The sequence below is a fragment of the Triplophysa dalaica genome, chromosome 25 (assembly GCF_015846415.1).
Source record: "Triplophysa dalaica isolate WHDGS20190420 chromosome 25, ASM1584641v1, whole genome shotgun sequence".
In the NCBI taxonomy this organism is placed as follows: domain Eukaryota; kingdom Metazoa; phylum Chordata; class Actinopteri; order Cypriniformes; family Nemacheilidae; genus Triplophysa; species Triplophysa dalaica.
Genome location: NC_079566.1, coordinates 13663421 through 13685245, shown reverse-complemented (window position 1 = coordinate 13685245; position 21825 = coordinate 13663421). Strand labels below are relative to the sequence as shown.

The 21825-nt window shown below is 39.3% G+C and overlaps 1 protein-coding gene across 2 annotated transcripts in view; it reads right to left on the bottom strand.

Moving 5' to 3' along the window:
* Nucleotides 1–21825, bottom strand: part of khdrbs3 (KH domain containing, RNA binding, signal transduction associated 3) — a 78076-nt gene that overhangs the window by 5094 nt on the left and 51157 nt on the right. Inside the window, exons 4-7 of one of the 2 annotated variants that reach the window (XM_056741552.1) lie at nucleotides 20930–21076; nucleotides 20401–20540; nucleotides 19458–19644; nucleotides 8410–8492 (exon numbers count right to left, since the gene is read on the bottom strand). In XM_056741552.1, coding sequence (XP_056597530.1) covers nucleotides 8410–8492; nucleotides 19458–19644; nucleotides 20401–20540; nucleotides 20930–21076 — 557 coding nt within the window. The remainder of the gene's footprint in view (nucleotides 1–8409; nucleotides 8493–19457; nucleotides 19645–20400; nucleotides 20541–20929; nucleotides 21077–21825) is intronic. The other variant, XM_056741553.1, reaches the window with a different exon arrangement.

Sequence of the window (21825 nt, the reverse complement as noted above, 5' to 3'; positions counted from 1 at the left end):
GAGGAAGATAGGATGAGCGAGCGAAAGAGAGAGGCCTGTGGACCAGAACTACGGTCACTATTTTCCCCGATTCCCACACAAGCTCACGAAGCCGGAGGGAGGTTTTATATTGTGTGATGGAATTCAGCATTTCCACTGTGCATGAAGGTGAAATTGAAAAGACCTGAAGCTTTTGTGTTCAGTAATACATCAGTCAACTTCAAAACTCGCAGCAAGATGCATCTCTCTTTACTTTACCTGTGTGTGCATGCCATCACACATACAGGACCTCTCTCTCCTCCAAACCTAGTTAGAAACCTTTAATTTCAACCCTGACACGTCGTCAATATTCCACTTTCCCATAACTCCGCTTTCACTCTCGCTCTCTTCTCCAGCGCTCGGCTCGCTCTGTTCTACTCAATTACCCCGTTCGACTCAACACAGTGTTAAACACTGATGCACTTCAGTCATACGCAGTTCAATTCCTTCCAATTATCACACACACGTGTATACACAGTCAAATAAATGACAACAATCGACCTGCAGCGAAATCGGACTTCTCTGTGCTTGCTGTTTCAAAGCTCATACAGCATTCTCATCTGGAAGAAACCATTGAAACCATTCTCATTTGTGATTAGTTTTCTTATAAGTGTCTATTAATATGAAAAGAATCAATCAATACAACCACACAAAATAATGAACAGTTATGAGAAACAAAAGACACACACAAGAGCGATGCATAGCCAGACGAAAAACTTAATTCTGTAGGCTTGTATCCGATGTTCTATAAACAGATTAAATAACACATGGGCTTGTTAAAACCAGCGTTGGGTTTTTCCTGTAACACTTAAATGTGTCTGTGTGTACACCACTGTTGGGTAAATCGATCACACGCTTTGGGGAATTTGTGGTGTTGGTTAACTATCCTTTGAAACACAATTTAAAGCGGTTGACCAGCTATAGCAGAATGAGTTCTAGCCATAAACATTGAGGGAATAATGTTCTGTGTCCTTCTGAACTCTCGTATCTCCAAATTTTGTGATGTTGATTTTTTACCATAAATGGCTATTATTAGTAACCCTTTATGTTTGTCACTGGGTTTTGCAAATATCAAGCCAAAACAAATATTGAAAAGGGCTTGTCAACTTTGACAACACAGTATTTTCATCTTTTAACAAGTACACTCAGTGTAGCTCAGTGGTAAGAGTTGTGGGTTCGATCCCAGGGGATTGCAAATACCTATGTAAAATGTATAAGATAAAGCAATGTAAGTCGCTTTAAATAAAAGCTTCTTCCAAATGCCTAAATGCCTAAATGTAAATGTAAAGTGTTTTTTCCATTTCCTGAAAAATAGTGAATTTAGACATCTGGCGTTTAAAAAGGACAGCGACGAAATGCTTCGTTTTCAGCGAATAATTACAAAAATGTTCCTGTCAAAATATATTATTAGGACAAAAAATTGAGTGAAAATCTTATGATCGATAAATTCCAGAATGACTTGTGTCAGTGGAAAAACTGAACTGTTAGGATTTAAAGCTGCCATAACACACGGAGTTTCTACCAATCTCATATTTATCTTGAGTACCTATAGTAGTATTGCATACTGTGTATCCTGAAGAATATTTAGTTTGATCACATTTATAAAAGATAGACACAGCTGTACGATTATTTCCGGAAAAATACAACGTCCTGGGGATGCACGGGGGGAGGAACTAAATCACGAACACACGATAGCCTACATCATCGTATTATCTCTCCATAACTGTTGATCCACTACAAGTTCGAGTTGTTTACATTATGCACGTACGCGCCGATTGCCAACAAAACACAAACATGTGACTTAGTTTCACTTACCGCATGCTGTTCATGTCCGGCATATTTTAACGCTGGGACCACTCCATCTATCAGTTTCAAACAATAAGCAAGAGTTACGAGCTGCAGCTCAGCCAATCATGACGCAGCACAGACAATCTTGATGGTAAGCGGGTCTCGCTCGTCAGTTGGTTCTGTCTTTTGCCTTGCTGTGATTTTCCGGGAGAATTGCCCAATAAGAGGAATAGGATGCAGACTTATAAAATACTTTGTTGGATTGCTCGGGGAGTGTATCAAGCACAGAAATACCACGTCATACGTCCAACTCATTCTTTGACAAGTTGACCATGAGAAGCCAGCATATTTAACTTTGTAAAAAAAGTGCACGAAACACCATTGCATCCCCCCTTTAACAAGGTCAATGTCAAACACAGTATTCATATTTTAGAATCTTAAGAAAATATATAAAACATTAAATATATATATATAGAATGTGTGTGCATAAAAAATATTAAATGTATTTGCAAATATACATGCTATAAAAGTAAACAGCATTTAACAAAAATTTTCAATGTGGACTTCTGATTCTTGTAGACAATCATTGTAACTGATTGGACGAGAGAGAGGGGTACAGGAGCTGGGGAAGGACCACAAGCCGGGATTCAAACTCGGGTCGCACACAACACTTTTTCCGCAACATATACACAATCACACAATAATCAGAGCAGTGATGAATGAAGTCAGTGTGCGCTTTATTGACATTCATTGTAGGCCTCTATCTCTCTCTCGTGGTTAAACATATGGTGGGGTTAAATCTGAATGATGTACTACATCTCCCAGGTGAGCTCTATATCTTCTGGTTCTCTCGTTGTGTTTTCACAGCTGGTAAATCTGCAGCACGGCGTCTGTGAAGAGCCTCACTGGTCTAATCTACTGTGAGGGGCTTTTATTACTGATCACTAATTACTCCCTTATCTCTTTCTCTCTCTCTCTCTCTCTCTCTCTCGCTCAAAGTAAGAATAAACATCACGCAATGTTCAATATATTGTTTTTTACAAATAGCTCACACAGTTTTGTCAGACTAGTTTGGCAAAGAATAAAAATAAATCCAGCTCACACAAACATCTTTGATTTCTCATAAGCAAGCCTGACTATATATACACATATGTGAATGCGGATTTTCAATGAACAACCTAATCTGAATAAATATAGATCCTTTTATATACCAAATCAAAAATACAATAGTAAATGCTAAAAATAAACACAACGTGAAGTACATCATATAGTATTTTCCATTAAACAGCTAGTTTTTATCATGTTCTGCATACATGCTATACGAAAGACAAGATACTTCACACAAAAAAGAAAATACTCCAGTCTGTTCTTCTCAGAGATGTAAATTAATCTAATTTTAGAGTGACAGTTTTCTCGTCTCCCCAACTGAACTGAACCAAAGGTCCACAGAGACGTGCGAACACAGAACGAAGACACCAAACCTCGAAAATAGACTGGAAAGAAGTTATAAATATCACGGCGTCTGTCTGAAGAAGCTGGAACAAAATGGGGCACAGGACAGGAAGTGCGAGGAGAGGAAGTCAGACGAGATACAGGTGCAGGAGCGAGAGAAACCCTGTGAATCTGAAGGTCTGAACGGAGGAAAATCAATCATGATATTCGCGCCTGCCGAGATGGAGCAGAACTCCGCATCGGCCCACACACAACTGGGAAGTGACTTATTGCCTTATTTACAGTAAACCAGATGGTAAAACAAACAGATGTGGATTTTTCTAGATTTCGTTTCTACCCGTTACAGTCCTTGCTCAACAACAGACAGTGTTCACGTAGATCGAGACGACGGTGAGAAACAAACACCTTTAGATCCAGGGGAGAATAACCCAGATACCTTTTCCAGTAGTTCCATAGTTGCTTTGGATTAAAGTATTTGAAAAACACTCAAACGTAGATGTAAATATAAAAACATTAAGGACTGTATAGAATCCATTTATTTCGAGGGTTCGCACATAAATATAAATTCTGCCATTATTTTTTCCTTCGTATTGTTTACAACTCTTTTTGAATGTAAAACACGAAAGAAGATATTTTGAGATATGTCTCGTGATTTTGTGTTCATACAATGAAAGTCAATGGGGTTCAGTGTTTGGTTATCAGCATTCTTCAAAATTTCTTCTTTTGTGATCAGCAGAAGAAAGAAAAGTCATACAGGTAGGAAATGACGTAAGGGTGAATTAAAGGTATAGTTCACCCAAAAATGGTTCCCATTGACTTGACCATAGTTCATAGACCAATAGAGACCATTTTGGGGTGGACTTTTCCTTAAATGGTTAAAGAATGTTAATTTTGGGTCAACTTACCCTTTAAATCAGCATTTTAAGCACTGAAACCAATGCAAAAACTAAATGTGAATGCTTCATAATTTCTTATGAACTTAATTGTCATGATGATTACATCGCAATGCAAATATCAATATATTACCAAGAAAGAATGTTTCCAAAGCAAAATAACATATTGAAGGGTGAAAAGCGAGCTAGCCAAAGGTGACAATGGCAGGAGAAAAACTCCATAAGAAACAATCAATCAATCTCCTCAGAGAGAGAGAATCTCTATCAGTCACTAGAATTGCTCTTTCCCCTCCAAATCTAAACTGGCTCTTAAAGCAGTGCTAACCTTTAAAAAGACACAGTCTCACAACTCCCCGCTGCACTAACATTTACCAAACACACAGCTCCTCGGAGGCCTATACTTCTGACATTGTGCGTGTGTGTGTGTTATAAGGGTGTCTCTCAAAAGGGATACCCTCACCCACTCCAGAGCATTTCCACAAAATGTGTGACCACAGCACGCACACGCGTGTGAGACCTGTGACACGCAGGACCAAAACACAAGAATACCTACGAGAATTTACTATATGTGACTGTCACACACAAAGATTTTTCATAAAAAAACTTTTCACCCTTTTGAGATGAACCCGGTGAAATTTCTCTTCTATTTCATTCAGCAAACACTAGCCTCTCTCTATTCTAAACACCTGCAATGAAGGAGAAATGATTAAAGAGCCCTGCCATAGACATGCAGTAAAAAAAAGGCTTTCATTACAAAGTCTGTTACGGGAAATGTATGCTTCAGACCACGACGTCTATTGTTGTTGTACACACAGTGACAAATTCCATGCCGGGAACGGTGATACTTGCGGAAATAAAAACAGACTTTGCGTTTCCAGAAGAAATACAAATCATACGAATACAAAAGCAAAGCTCTCTTCAATAAGCTATGTGACTGATGGGATCATTCATTTAGAGACGACAAAATCTATAAGAAGTTCACCCCAAAAATATTTCATCATGTCATTCAAACTCTTTGTGACTTTATTGTCTGTGCTGAACTAACCCTTTAATATTTTGAGATCGAGATTCGAACAAACATGAAGCCGAGCATGTGCAGTACCCAGATAGCACAGCTACGTCTGTAAGATGTCTGGTAAAGATCTGGAAAACACATGCTATGTTACATCTGATGAACGTCTTCGAAAAGGTAGTTTTACATCAATTCTAAATCAAACATTTTACTTTATGTCTATATGAAATCTGCAAACAATAAAAAATGACGTGTTGCAGACGTAAATGCAGACATCGAATAGACGTCACAGAGATGTATTTGTGCTATCGTAGTAAGAAAAGTGAAAAGGTTTCCAATGAGTCCGAATCATACATTTGTGATTTCTCATATGTTTAAAAAATCCAAGGACCACAATTGTTGGAATTACATTGTGACTTGTCTGCTACTAACTATCTAAAAAACATTGTATTTTCAATGGATTCTTTACAAACGCAACTGAACAATTAATGTTGACGTCAGTTGAGTCTTCTGGTTTGCTCTGAGAATTTCAGATTTTATTTAGCATCTGATCTAAACAGCACAAACGTAACTCATGACCTGATTTCTGTTGCTTTGATTTTAATTCAAAGGGTTTTGGAAACAGAACTGCAGGCCTTTATTAAAATGTTTCTAAAGGTAAAAAGACTTTGAATGAGTCATGGAAGCAAAGACTGCGGTTATTGTGAGTTTGGACAATGCAGGAACACTTCCAGCTCCAAAAAACTCCATTCCGCAACCTGCGGGGAAATATATGCATTTTGAGCCACGGACGTCATCCTGAAACAAGCTCCAAACAGGCGATCTGAAACTTAATCTGCGAGAAGGTCTGGTTTATCTCAAATATTGGTTTATTCAAGTTAAACCAGGGGAAGCCATTCCTGGATGCGGCTCTTTTAAAAAACAGGCAGGGTACGATCCAAACGGAAACAGGAATCAACGTTAATCCAAGAGTTCACAGAGAACCAGGCTCACCGAGTGGTCCTTGAGGTCCAGTTATGGCATAACATCCAATGCTAAAAGAATCGCCTGGCCCACGCCTTTCAACCAAATCTTTCTCTGCACACCCCCGAGTGAGATGAGGAGAGTATTTTGGCATATTTTGGTTTGCTGCAGTTTAATTTGTGTTTTGCTTTACAGCAACAAGCTCAGAGGCAAATCACGGATAAGTCTGCTTCCCATCACGACTGCTACTGCAAGAATTCAGTTGAGCAGAAGAACAGAATAAAACGATGAGATCAAAGGAATACATCTTAAATAAAAATACAGCAGGCTACCGTTGGCTGCACGGTAACAGGTCACAATGCAGTGTAAAGTTGCATGGACTGCAAATTCACAGAGGGACCGGAGCTGTATTTCCATTAAATTACATTTCAGAAATATCGTCAAGGTCAGTTTGGGGAGCAGTTGAACGTATGGAGTCATTTTTCAATCATGCTAAACTTAATTAGCACTTATGTTAAACTTACCCGTGACCCGAGGTAGTTCGGATAAGCGGTAGAAAATGGAATGGAATGGAATGTTAAACTTATTTTTATCAAAGTTATATGCGTTTTCATTCTTCAGGTGTACATTTGTATAATTTGTTGTTTTACACTGGTTATGTTTTGTTAAACATAAACTTAATATTATAATAATATAACCCTCTTTCATCATATTTCCAACAAACATAACTGGGTGAGTTGGGCTGTCAAACGATTAATCGCACACAGAACAAAAGTTTGTGTTCAAATAATATATGTTTGTGTACTGTGCATATTAATTTTATATTTATAAAAACATACACATATGCATGCATACATTAACGAAAAATGAAACAAATTAACAAACATTTATATAATATAAAATACTGGTTAATAGAAACAAATATATGGAAAATGTGCTTAATATGCATACATGTATGTGTTTATAAATACAAAATGACACAGTATATAAACACAAACTTTTTACTCTCAGGGCTCAATGTAAGGATGTTTTTTACTAGCCCTGTCGGGCAAGTGATTCCAATTTTTACTGGCCCTGCCGAAATTTTCACTGGCCCCACCGTAATCGTGATAAATAAGGGTATGAAACCATACAACTATTAGCGTATAACTCAATTTCAAATATTGTTGAAGACAACTTACCAGTAAGTAATAAAATAAGATCAAGTAATAAAAGTATGTGCAATAGCGCAGATAAATGTAATAAAGCAAACATACAAATAATCAGTGCATTTCAAGGGGTTTTAAGTTGGTCTAATAATAGTAGTTATCCGGTAAAGAAATTATACAATGTAAATATTTTAGAGTCTTCACTGTATTAAATATAATATTGATTTAACATTAGTAAAGTTAAAATGTAATCCGTAAAGAGTAGTGGGTGTTTTTGTATTTGCTTCCCTTTTAAGAGACGCACGGATCTTATATAATGTAACACACGCGTTTTGTTCCCGTTATACATTGATTACTTTTTACAAGGATACTTGGTAATATTGGCATTTTGGCATAATTTTGTGTCTGATTAAAGGCAAGTATTTTAAGGACTCAATTCAGTAGTTTGCGCTTTGTCTGATGCTGCATTCCGGCCGGGCGCTTCTCTCAAACAGCAACTGAGAACCGAATACAGTCCTCTTTTACATCTTCTTGGAAATATTTAAATAGACAAGTCTTAATTCAATTAAAATTTCCCATGACGATACAGCACTGGCCCGATCGGGCAAGTGACTGTTCTCTCAACTGGCCCGAAAATCTCCCATGGTGACCCAGGGCCATCGGGCGGTCCTTTATGTCGAGCCCCGACACTGACTGCGATTAATCATGTGACACCTAATCATGATGTGCACCTTTACTTTATAATTTAAAATAACTCTACCATCCCGTCCAACATACCCAACTAGACAAAGATGTTCTTTCAGAGAAAAAGGCAAGAGAACGGACTCATTCATTAGCAAAATGCCCTGCAGTCCTGCTTCTCTTTGAGAGACGTGCAAAACTGGCCCCCTGCATTAGCCTGAACGATTTCCAATGTGGTAGAGCTCAATACAGACCTACACAACCTCCTCTTCAACACACAGAGGTGTGAAGTGACCTACATGTGAATACACAAACACACAAAAGCACACTGAGAGATGCCCTTTGCGATGACAACAGGCTCAGATAACAGCCTGAGACAAAAGACTGTTATTTTCAGAAGAGATCTGGAGATACAGCTGTACAATCACACACACGCTCACACACACACACTTACTTTTGTGCCTGGTTGCTGTAGCTGTTGTCATATGAATCATATCCCAGGTCATCGTAAGCCGTTCCGTATCCATCATCGTATTCCTACAGAGGAGAAAGTATATATCAGTATATATTTTTGCAGTGGTTTACCTGGATTTTATTGTGTTTCCTGAGTTTTTGTTTGTGAAGCATTTCATAATTCAGGGCCTAAAGTGAGCCGAACCATTGGCATCACAAAAAGCTTGAATAATGACGGACTCCGACAGGTTTCCTGAAAATAAAATAGTGCAATATCTTTTTATATTTTGTGGGGAACTGCATATTAAACCTTCATATTTCACTGGGATGGGAAAAAACATTTTAACCTTAAAAATAAATGAAAATATTAAAATTGAGAAAACTAATTTATGCAAAAAAATGAATATATACATTATGTTCATTTCATTCGTTCAGTTTTATGTTATATCGTTTAGTTTGTAAAATCTGTCACCAACTGGTAACACTAAAACACTAAAACATGTTGGGTTACTTCAACCCATCGTTGGGTCAAAAATGGACAGAGAATGTTTAAATTTGACCCAACAATGGGTTAAAAAACCCAGCATTTGGGCTGAAACAACCCAGCATACAGTAGGTTAATTTATAACCCAACGGTTGGGTTTGTCCATTTTTGACCCAATGCTGGGTTGAAATAACCTAATATATATATTATACTAGAAAAAGATAAGATGACATTTTGAAGTAAATGTGTTCAACTAAACAATGGAAGTCATATCAATTTCATCAGAATTGATCAGAAAGCATTTGGGTAAACTATCCCTAAGCTTTGAGAGAGAGTCTTTGACCAGACTCCATGGAAAATATTTTATTAGATCACGGTCAGAAGATCTGAATTCATGATCAAGCATCTAGACTCCTGGATCCACGAACACACACACCTCCAGATTATGCCGAGAGGTTAATCTACTCAGTTGAACCCGATCCAATATTAATACTCATATCCAGAGCAGAAAGAGCGGCGAGTGGAGTTCATAAAACTGAAATGCTCTTCACTTAAATGAGAGGTTGTGAAAGCGTTTCATTAAGAGGAAGGCTGATATGATTTTGACACTGTAATTATCATCGCATAATAACCCTTTAACTGTGGAAATTGAAACTTCATGGGGGTTAATATCTAATGTAGCTATTATTGTGACACGTCGCAGATTGCTTTATGACACGTGTGGCTCACAGGGCGCCGCCAGATACAACGTGATACAACGAAGCAGGCATGGCCAAACCGGGACACGACGGCAACAACACAACACTGGACATTAAACCTCAATTTTGCTGCGTTTCTTGATCATTTTGGATAGATGTACTCCAAGGGATAGACATAGTCTGACCCCTCCCTGATTCAATTCCCCCGGTCCGGCTCAGTTTCAAATCCATCTGCCCTCCATTCACATTCGTAAAATCCCCCTCAAACAGGAAACAAAGACGGAAAACCCTCTCTCCAAGTCTTCAAGCTTACTGTCCGATCCCAGGCACACAGCCATTCAGACTTTCATCTTTAATCCGAAAGCAAAGTGCCATTTAAACTGTTTCAGAATGAAGTTTTGTGAAACAAAAGAGGGCTGGATGAAAACCTCACGAAGGTTATGGAGGCTAATTCGGAACATGTGACAAATAAATATTAAATAATCATTAAAATAATACCTGTATCCTGATGTAAGTCCAATGAGCACGCAAATGAGGTCAAAAGGATGTAATTGACCAATAAGAGCGGATCAGGACGTCTCCTTATGAAGCTTTCCCCGAAGCTTCTGGCCAAACACTTTTTATCCAAATGCAAATGGACTGAAATCAAACCATCAGTATCTAAAGCTGTGCATCTTTCTGCTCTGCTTTTTAAAGTGAAGATTTTCAGCATTTAAACAGAAAAAAATCCCTTTTAAATGAAAACATCAACTCATCTTCAATCTGAGCCAAAACAGGGCTAGACTCGCTCAGCTATTTATAACTGAAGATATTTCCATTGTGCGGTCGCGGCTGACAACGAAATCGTTCTGCAAGACCATGAATATATCATAAAGTGAAAATCTCTCACAGTTTGAGGAGAAAAACACAGTTGCTTTGCTTGATTAGTTATGCAAAGGTTGTGATCGAATAAATCGTACAAAAAACAGAGAGAGAGAGAGAGAGACATTCAGGTAAAAAATCTATTCAGAAATCTTCCGTTTAGTCAATTGCATTCTAGCCATGTCTATGTAAAACGTCATTATTTGCCACACAAAGACGCCTATAAATCACACCTATTATGAATTGCATCTTATTCACAATTGGTGCAATTAACATTAGGCTATTGCCATCTGTAGAAAGCAGGAGTTGATCTGAATTTTAATGACAGGCGATGTTTGTGCATTGTTATTATTAATCACGACAGCATTTATTCATCAAATAATGAGAATGTTATAGCTGGGTATATATCCAGCCGTGCGGCATGTTGAGCGCATTTTCTGCATTTCAAAATGCCGCTTCAGGGGTCTGTACGGCCCCAGCAAAACCATGCCACAACATTACAGATGCAACACAGAAACCGGCGTGAATCCGGCTGCGCATGCAAATACAAGCCAACATTACAGAGCGCAAATCATTCTTTGCACATTTATGCATGAGCGCGAAGAGAAAAGAACAACTTCCTCGAAGGAGACAAACTCGTATAAAGAAGTTGAAAGTCAGGCCTGGTGGTGTTTCGAGTTTGATCAAGACGCTGAAATTAGACGGGCGTATGTCACCGGTTGGGAGAAGTGAAATCTCTGTTTGCGTGGCACGTCAGATCGCTTGAAATGCGACGTGTGACTGAACAGCTGTGCTTTGAATAAAAGACAAACGGGTTTCGTGCGCTCTTTTTTCCGTGGGATGTGAAAGCTCGCTGTTTGTTCAGCAAACTCGACGTTGCGCTCATGCCGTCGATACAGAAGTATTTGAAGATCTCTCAGCGCCTTTCTCGCTATGATTTGAAATAGGCCTAATAGAAATATTGAGCGTTTGAAGCCTTTGCTTGTTGAGAGAGGGGCTTTTGTTTGTGTATTTTGAGATTTTCACACGGAATTTGATCAAATGAACTGAGAAACAGAACATCATAGAGCTGCACAGTGGTTTTGTGCATTCACACAAAATCAAGAAAAATCTTCCATAAAAAAAGAATCAATGTAGTTTGTAATAAAGCGGTTCGTCGGTTACATCAGCAGAAAAGCTTTCAAATGCTTCTGTATCGGCAGTGTTCATCCTGTTTCCGATCTCATCTGAGAGAACTCAGTTTTACCCGCTGTTGACATTACAGGTGCGATCTATGAGCGACGAGACGACTGAGCTTCATTTAGGCTGATTTAATGCTGCCAGCTCGGGTCTCAGCGGTGAGACGATCAGAGCTCGCCTGGATGGAGCTCGAGTAAACAGTGAGAGAGAGAGAGAGAGAGAGAGAGAGAGAGAGCTCTATTAGACTGAAGTAAAGCCATGTAATCACATTACATATACCTTCTCCAGCACAGCGCCAAGACTGCATTAGAGACACCCAGACAAACTCAATCATGTTTAGACTCTACCGTGTTTAGATTCACACACGGACACACGCACACAAACTTATCTAGTAAATGAAAGCATCTAAACAGGCAAACCAGGCAAACTCATGGTGGAAAACTGAATGCCCTGTCAGGAAACAGACCATTTCACATCTCTTGTACTTTTTATCATGCAAACCAGTTGGGGATAGTGTCATGGCTGTATCGGTGCATTACACTTAAAAGCTGTTTATTCCCATAGCAAAATATATCACTTGTTTAAGCATTTTTGTGATGGACATTGGATAGACAACCATCCGCGGACGATGCATGTATTTCATACTGGCAGCGTTTCGTCGTTGCTCTCTGTCATCTGCGTATATAACTTATGATTGTGAGTAACGGGGGATGGCCCTGCGTTTTTTCACAAGTTTTAGATGTTAATAGCCCCTAAGCAATCCACAACTCAAGTATTTCTTCCAAGAAGTAATGGGGACATGTCCCACCTGCAAATTACACCTATATATTTACAGAAAAGCAATATATTATAGATAACTTTGTTCAGAGGTGCATAAAGACCTTACATAATGAAGCGTTGGGAATTCTCCATGTTGTGTCTACAGTAGCCCTCAACGAAGAAACTGCACTAGAAACCGTGTTCGATAAATACGTTATCTCCTTTGGCAAAGAAGCAAAAACGCGATGACATCCTAGTTCTGTGTTAGCCGCCGTAGTGCTTCGAAAGGAAGGGGGGAGTGAGACGTTGGTTGCAATTCGCAACCTAACATTTAGATGCCGCAAAAATTCATTCAATGGACCTTTAAATTACGTGAACATCTACTTCAAGTTATGTCTTCAAAAATATGATGCATGTTTGGTTTTCACTATATTTATATGAACATTATATATTCTCTAAACGTCACCTCTCATTTCAAATACACTACTTCATCACATTAGAAAAAACATGATTTGGTCAACTTGTAAGCCTGTTTATCTGGTTGACTTGGTGTCTTGACATTTGTCCCTCACAAATATACCAAAACCTCAAACAGACATTCACCTTGACAAAAGTGCAGTCGCGCACACATTAACCTGTTAAACGTGCACACACACACACACACACAACATGAGATTACTTGGATCCACCAGCACAGACCCTTCCGACGAGGACATTTTGTCAAACAGGTGTGCTCAGAATTGACAAAAGCAGACGTTGTTCTGAAAACTCGACACAATGCAGACAACGGTCTTCAGCTGAGTGAAAATCTCTGATGTTTCACACTCAACAGGGCTTTTACATCCGTGTATGAAGGTCTTGAGATCACAGAGATTACAATCTGTATTGAGAAAGACACTGATGTTTGTCAAGCTATGAGAAATTCACGATTCAAAGCAGCCAGGTGTCTCAACTGAAAGTTAATTGCACAGAAGCATTTTATAGGGGGCCATGCGTTTTCAAATACATTAAGCATTCAGGAGTATAATTTATAATGTAAACCGAGCTGTATTTATCTAGCACACGACGGTTTCTAAATGAATGAACAAATTCAAGTACGTTACTCTAGATTTTAACTGCACCATGCTACGAAAAACTGTATTTCTGTTACTCTCCAACAAAGGTTACAAACCACATGATGGAAACATTGACACAGCTTAAAAAATACACACACAGTACAGCTTAAATGAGAGAGAAAAAGAGACAGGCAGGTTGTGAAAAGATAAGACCTGCCAGAAAAGATAAAGCCACAAAGACGCCTAATGTTGTAAAATAAAGCTAAACTAAAATATACAGTACCATGGTGTGTGCAGATCCAAAATGACAGACACTGTGTGTATTGGGAATCGATCGGAAGAGCTACATGAATAAGATGGTATTTTTCGAATGTAAGAAATAATAATGATTCAGACCTATTGTATATATCAAAGTACACAACAATATTCTTTAAAGGGCACAAACAGATTACATGAAGCAAACATAAGAAACTGACACCGGCGCACACACACGCATGCAGTTTGCCTGAATAACTCCAGCCCACTTGCTCATTTCTACTCCATCTGTTGGCTTTTCTGGCACATTTCTTAGTTTCGTAGCTCCGAACTGTAAAGGTAAAATTCACCAGATTCACTGCTGGAATACAGAGCATCCAAATTCCTGTGTATCCAAATTATTCTTGACGTATCTGGATGTATAGACGCTTTCAAAGTGACAACAAACACACGTTACTGCGCATGTGCGCATTCGTGGGCGTAACTTAACTTCCGGGACACATTCACAAACAATAGAGTGCTTGTAGATTATTTCTGATAACAATCAAAAGAGACGGAGAAGAACCATCACTTGGCTAAACTTGTCTCTCCTATATTTTTAATTTAGACTGCAATACCAAGCTCAACCGCTAGGGAAACCATACGGTTTCTTTAAATGCGACCAAACAGGACCCATTCAAAAAAAATTTATTTAATAAAGTGAACATGCAACAAAATTCACAATTACAATTATTATACCGTAGAATAATAATATAAATTATTAACATAAATCAAATCAAATATAAATCGTTAGACACTAGCCAAAAGTTAACTGCAGTCCCGTCGCGCCCGTCCAACAAAACTTATAATTTTGGATCCTTTTGGGTAAAAAAACAAAGAACCTCAAACTCGCGTTTAACATCTACACAAAACTTGACGATACAGATAAACAGAACATAAAAAATAAATATGTCACTAAACGAAAGAAGAGTTCATTTGGAAACGCTTTCACATGTTTTTTTAATATGCATTGAAAGGAATTTAAATAAAACTGCGGATGGGTTGTTTTGATTAGTTAATAATAACTCCATGGTTTCATTGTGTTGGAAAGCTTGATTTTTTTATTTTTGAAAATGTTTTTTAAAAACTCTTCAAAAGAAAATTGAGACATTCACCATGGGGATGTTTGTATACAAACGTCAGATTTCTTTGCTTCCACAAAATATGCTGTTGAAATCATTATTAATCACACCCAGACAACACAGAACTTCAGGTTTTACACAAACTCGTGAGCTTACGCCTAAGCAAGCACTCGCTGTCTCAAAAAAACCTTTTTCAGGCTGGAAAACAAACAAACAAAAGCATAAATAAGGCCAAAGATTGAGGAGGCAACTTTACTCCATCCATCAAAGCACTTATTCTGTGGTTTTAAACTGCACATAAAAAAACAACAATCAGATGACATCCCAGGAATATGAAGCAGACAGATGCTGAGGAACTGGGAAAATTCTGAAGTAATAAACCGGCGTTAGGGTGGATAGAACCAAACAACATCACGAGGGTGTTGACTACAATTAACTCAAGGCTGGTGGAGGCCGCGGAGATCAAACTGAGGGAAGTCGTAAACGCACGAGCTATCACGGAGCTCTGCGAAAAAGCGCATAAACACAAGTGATCTATGGTTATTCCGTTAGTGCGAGGGAATCTACGAGGCGGAAACCCGGCCGACATCATTTATTTAATGAAATTTCATGCTCTGCCTCTCTCTCTTGTTATACGATAAGAAATGCTTCATGTATTAGATGTAATACTCACTATGTAAATTGTGAACGTTTCTATGGCAGCGTCTAGCGTTTGGTCATCAGAACACAATCTGCTCAAATGCGCAAATGAATGCGAGTTGTTTGCATTTGTCTCGAAAAATGTATCAGCAAATGCAAATATTTTACAAGACAAATGCAAACGGTTCAGAATTTATTTGCTCATTCAATTTATTACAAATAGATAATGACCTGTGCGTGATTGTGGATTAAATTGTGAGCTCAAAACAAATTGCTTTCATTTACAAGGAGAGTTTACTCAAAAATGAAAATAATTTTAGCATTTCTTCATTCTCATGTCACTCCAAACCAGCATGACGTTCTTTCTTCTAGAGAACACAAAAGAAGATTTTTTAAAAACCAAACAACATCAAACTCCATTCACTTATCTTGCATAAACACAAAAAATACTCAAAAAATCTCAAAATATCTTTTGCGTTCTAATAAAAGTCATACAGGTTTGTAACGACATGATGATGAAGAAATGTTGACAGAATTTTCACTTTTGTGTACCCTTTATGAGAGATATGATCACATACAGTGGTATGAAAAAGTATTTGCCCCCTTTCGCATTTTTTTGTTTTTTGCATATTTGTCATGCTTAAATGATTCAGATCAAACTAATTTTAATATTACTCGAAGAAAACCCGAGTAAATATAAAATGCAGTTTATAAATGATGGTTTTATTTATTAAGGCAAAAAACAATCCAAACATTTCTGACCCTATTTGAAAATGTAGTTGCCCCCTTGGTAAATCTTGAATTAACTGTGATGAATTGAATAACGGAGTTTAATATCACTAGCCACAGTCAAGCCTAAATACTGTCAGACCTGTTGAATCAAGAAACCTACCCAAGTAGAACCTGTCTGACGAACTGAAGGAGTCTAAAAGATCTCAAATAGCAATCATGCAGATGAACAGATGAGAAACAAAGTTATTGAAATGTATAAGTCTAGAAAGGGATACGAAGCCATTTCTAAGGCTTTGGGACTCCAGCGAACCACAATGAGAGCCATTATCCTCAAAATGAGAAAGCATAGTGTGGCAAGGGGGGCGTGGTTTATTGACGTCTGCACCGGACCTGGGAGAGACACGGGAAAAACGGTAAGCAAATGGGTCGATCGCAGATTAAGATCACCTGCCTCTTGTTTCAGTGATTGGCGAGGAGACTGCTTAAAGGCTGGCAGTCTCAGAAGAGAATTTGAGAGAGAAGCGGACTGAGGGACGTGAAACGAGTGAGGAGAAACCGGAACCCGGAAGTGAATCTCGGGAGAATTGATAAGAACTTTATTTATTGTTGTGAATGTTTTGAGAGAGCGCTGTTGCGCCAAGTTGTGTTAGAGTCCTGAAATAAAAGTGACTCTGTCCCTCAAGTCACGCCGACCCTGCCTCCTTCCTTCCTTACACACAAGAACCTTCTTACACTGAAACCGAAACCCGGGAAGGAAGGACCAGTGCCGCCGCCATGTCCGTGCCAGGTTCGCCATTTGCGGAGGTGATCCAATCCCTCGCCGGTCTTCACAGCGAACACCATCAAGCGCTGCTGAGCCTCCGGGAAGACCAGGAACGGCGCTTCCAAGCCCTGGTCCAGGCCCAGCAGGAAGACCGCGAGATTCACTTCCGGGTTCCGGTTTCTCCTCACTCGTTTCACGTCCCTCAGTCCGCGTCTCTCTCAAATTCTCTTCTGAGACTGCCAGCCTTTAAGCAGTCTCCTCGCCAATCACTGAAACAAGAGGCAGGTGATCTTAATCTGCGATCGACCCATTTGCTTACCGTTTTTCCCGTGTCTCTCCCAGGTCCGGTGCAGACGTCACTAAACCACGCCCCCCTTGCCACACATAGAAAAGTGGTAAACCATCCGAGGAGTGGCCGGCCTACCAAAACTACTTGAAGAACACAACGACGACTCGTCCCGGAGGTCATAAAAGATCCCAGAACAACATCTTAAGAACTGCAGGCCTCTCTTGATAAAAAAGCTCAGAGGAGCAACTTTACCAAGCTTAAAGATGGTCCATATGTTTCACCCTGCAGCCACATTAAAAACAGGTTCATATTGTGTCAACTTGAGAAACATCGCATTCATAACACACCACAGTCAGAATGGAAGTCGATGAAAGGAGAGACGGTCTAGTGCTATGTAATAATGAGACTAAACCAAAGCGACAAGCATTGAAGAAAGAGCTCAGAGATACCATGAGAAGAAACACAGACCAGCAGAATACAATACAAGTCTTAATAAAATTATTACAAGCCTCCGCTGAGAGCGACTCGGGTATCGCCGCAGCACCCAAGACATCCAACCGACCAACTTGACGTCCAGATGCAATTACTCCGCATTAAGGACGAGCAGATCCACCCCCTGCGTCCCCAAACGCGACTGGAAAATGTATTTTGGCTCATTGATTCGCAGGTAATCTGATAAAGCTGTTTTTAAAATCGCATAAGAGGCTATTGGCGCGGACCTCGGTTAATTCCCAGAACATGATAAGAAACGTAATCTGATCAACTGGCTGTCGGATCCAGATGCGACTGCGTTCAGGTCAGATATATTAATCAGGCAGTTTTTGTCTGGCAGAGAACAGATCTGATTGGCTAGCCGCTGTAAACCTAGAAACCGAAAAAGAAGATGAGCTTATGAAATAAAACAGCATCTGGTAAATATAAATGCATAAAATATAAAAGGATCTGGATAGTGTAAATGTAAACAAGGTCTCTTAGTGACGTCTCATGATGCTAATCATTTTCTTTTTGAGAAAAACTCATTTTTATTTTGAAGAATTCAGTCTTTCTTGCAGATCACGTTAACACTGATTCACAGTGTCAGATGTAGATTTATCATCGCGCAGATGTTCCGATCGCTCCCATGTTTCAGGTTCCTGCACAGACGCCTGTTTCGAGACGGCCGGAATGATGGGCAACAGCTGGTGGTGAAGTCGTTGCTTCTGACCCGAGCGCGTAGGAATGGGCACCTCTAAATAAACCTGTCAGATCTGGTTAGATATGGCCACTGCAGGGCACTGCGCCAGCTCCACCCACCTCTCCGAGCCCGCCATCTGTTAAACATGCCACAACCGAACCAAAAGAGCACAGAGACGCACAACGTCGAGTGGGTTTGGCGAGCGTTCAAATAAGCGCCGAATGTATTCGAAGCGGATGTTTTGCAACTCTCGCTGATAAATTAAAACTCCCAGCAGAGGAAATCTATAACAGTGTCAGACGCTGGAAACAAATAAGACAATTCTTTCACGTAATTGGAAAGAAAACACAAGTAGATCAAGCAGATGAAATGATTTAGGACGATTCCAAAAGGCGGTCATATCACGTACTGTTCCATTACGACTGATGAATGACTGTAGTGTTGGAAAACTGTTTGTTCCATAAGCGGCTGTTGTGTTTGTTTATGTAATTTAAGGATTTGAAAAATGGCGACAATATAAAAAAATTACAGACATAAATAATAGTTCACTTTTTTCTGTCTGGGCAGAGTAATTACTTAATCTAAGTGGAACTTTTCATCTCTAGCAGCATCACCAAACAGAATGCATTAATGCCAACAGGTTTCCAAAACACACCTTTATGATCCATGAACAGAGTGAAAAAAAATCCTAATAAAATCCAAAAGGCTCAGCATCAATGAAGGCTTACTTAATAAAATCCAGCCAAAATGAGATCAGTAGAATGCCAAAAACCATACAGTATTAGCTACGACATACCAAAGGGCGTCTTGATGCTACATCAATAAACTCTTATCTCTATCGCAAGGGGTTGTGGGAAATATTAGCTTGCACAAATGCTATCTGTGTGCATTTGGCATTTTAACACACAATCATTTTGAATTATTTCAGCTCTTGCACACTGTATGTACCAGTCTGTGAATAAACGTATACATAAAATATAAATCCGGATAATGCATGACATGGAAACGATCTCCGGAGATACGAACGCTTGTGCACTTACATATTCACTGTATGTATCCTGTACCGCCGGAGGGGGGGGTCTGTATCCTGCTGGGGGCGGAGCTCCTCTCGCTCTCTGTGAGGGAACGCCCCTGGCTCTGCTGGACGGAACTCTGCTGGGCGGAGCTCCTCTGGGCGCCGCCCCGCGTGGAACAGCAGCATGAGGAGGAGGAACCCCTCCCCTACCCCTGCGAAGCAGACACTTTAGCTAATGTTTCAACATTTACAAAACACAGTTAAAATATAGACACACGTATACGATAAAGTTCCTTACGTTAAGAATAAGTGATTTAAAGGCAAATGCTTATCTGAAGGAAATTAGTTTTGTGCACAAAAATGCAATAACTGTATATGGAGGAGCAAAATTACCATTCTATGAAAACAACGGCATGTAGAATAAGAATAACAGTCAACAAAGGACATACACGGTATTCTTCAACACATGGGATGCTAAAAGCATCCTAGGTCCCATTTCATGAAGCTAGAGAGATTAAAACTGACATTAAAACTGCATATGCTGGTTTGGTATGTCTTGATGCTGGTTTGCTGATTTAAGCAGTTCATGTGCTGGTTTAAGCTGGTCATGTGCTGGTCCTTAGCTGGTTTAAGCTGGTCAAACCAGCATCAAAACATATATTTTTCAACAGGAACACCATCTTACTGTTGTCATTAGCAATAGACAATATAGGCCTACTCTTCTATTTAAAAAAAATGTACCACCTGCTTTTGTAGGCGTTAACTACCCAAGCTAAACAGTAATGAGAATAACGGCACGATCTATAATAAGCCTCATTTACATTAAAAAAGAAGGCGTGCTCATGCCTGCACTTAAATAACAGCAATTGCATAATTAAATGGCATTAATCTGTATCGCAGGTGGCAAGTGGATAAAAAATACTTCTCAAATATACACTCATATTTTGAGCGCAAAATTGCTGTCGCACCTGTGCGCGCCTGCCGCTGGCGTTCCTCGTGCACGCGTGCTTGTTTTTCCTCTCACAGCGGGAACCTTTGCGTCCTCCGAGGCTCCGTTCAGATACGTTAGTTCCTGTAGTTGAGCATGTCTGATCTCATCGTTATAGTCCTGTACGATAAACAACACACGAGCGTTAGTAAATGAGCTGTAACGTGATGTAATGGTCCATTGACAAACAATATGGCCACGCAAAACCAAAACATAATTTAACTCAACAGGACACATTCTGTATGCACTGCTAGCATTAGGTGGATGGTGTAGTGAAAAACAATCCTTACATTGGAAATTGCCCATAAATTGCTATGCATTTCTGTATTTATTATATTAAATTATAGTATTTTTAAATACATTTTAACAAATATATACTAACATTATTCAAATATCAATTAGATATTATAATAAAATATATATTTTTAAATAATTTGTTAAAGTGTATACAGAATAAGACGATGATGGCCTGTTGGCATTAGGTTGAGGACCCATATGCACGGATGTACCGGAATAAGGAATTTCTTAATCTCCTCCAGCGCGTGACCCATTCTAGCGTATGCTTCTGCAGGTGGGGCGAAGACCTCGATCAGAACGTGAAGATCTTCATTGAGGTGTTGATACTTTGCCTCGCCACTCTTTCGAAGTTCCTCCTCCTTGAAATGAAAAAACATTACCATATATACATTTGGCAACAGCACATTTAAGTTTGACCCTTTACTAGTACACTGTAATCATCCGGGACGCTGGCATTGCCCCTGCTGTGCTCAACCACTACCGCTGAAGCTATGAAGTAACTAAAAATACATTTTTGACATGTAATACATCTTTCTTCCATATTTCGGCTGAAGACTTTAAAATGTTTAATTATGTTTTAAATATTTAACCTGAATGACCAAAAAAATCTCCCGAACGGAAATAGCTCATTTCTTTTGTAATGATTTCTAAATATACCACTTTTGAAATGTCACATACATCCCAGATGTGAATAAACACATAGAATAAATGATTAAACAGCTCACGCCATGCATATTTAATTCAATTAAAATTATAATTACAAATGCAATTCCATTAACTCGTGGCCAGTAAGTCTGGTTGAAGGGGGGTGTATCCAGCGCTAGCCATCGGAAAGCAAAACAAGCGGAATTTAACGAGCACAGTGAGACAGACACATAGGACGTAATGACATCAGCCCACCTGTCAGACATACAGCTCGCCTCTGTGCAGGGGTGTCAATGCTTTCTGTTTGTTTAGCAGCAGTGTTAGATTCCTTCACTGTAAAGTTTCTCATTTGGAGTAAATGTGCTATTTTTGTCTCCTGCTTTTCCTCTGATGTCATGCAGTTAATCATGTCTCTTTAAGACAGTCGCTGTTGTGCAAATGAGATGCTAATTTCCTCCTGAAA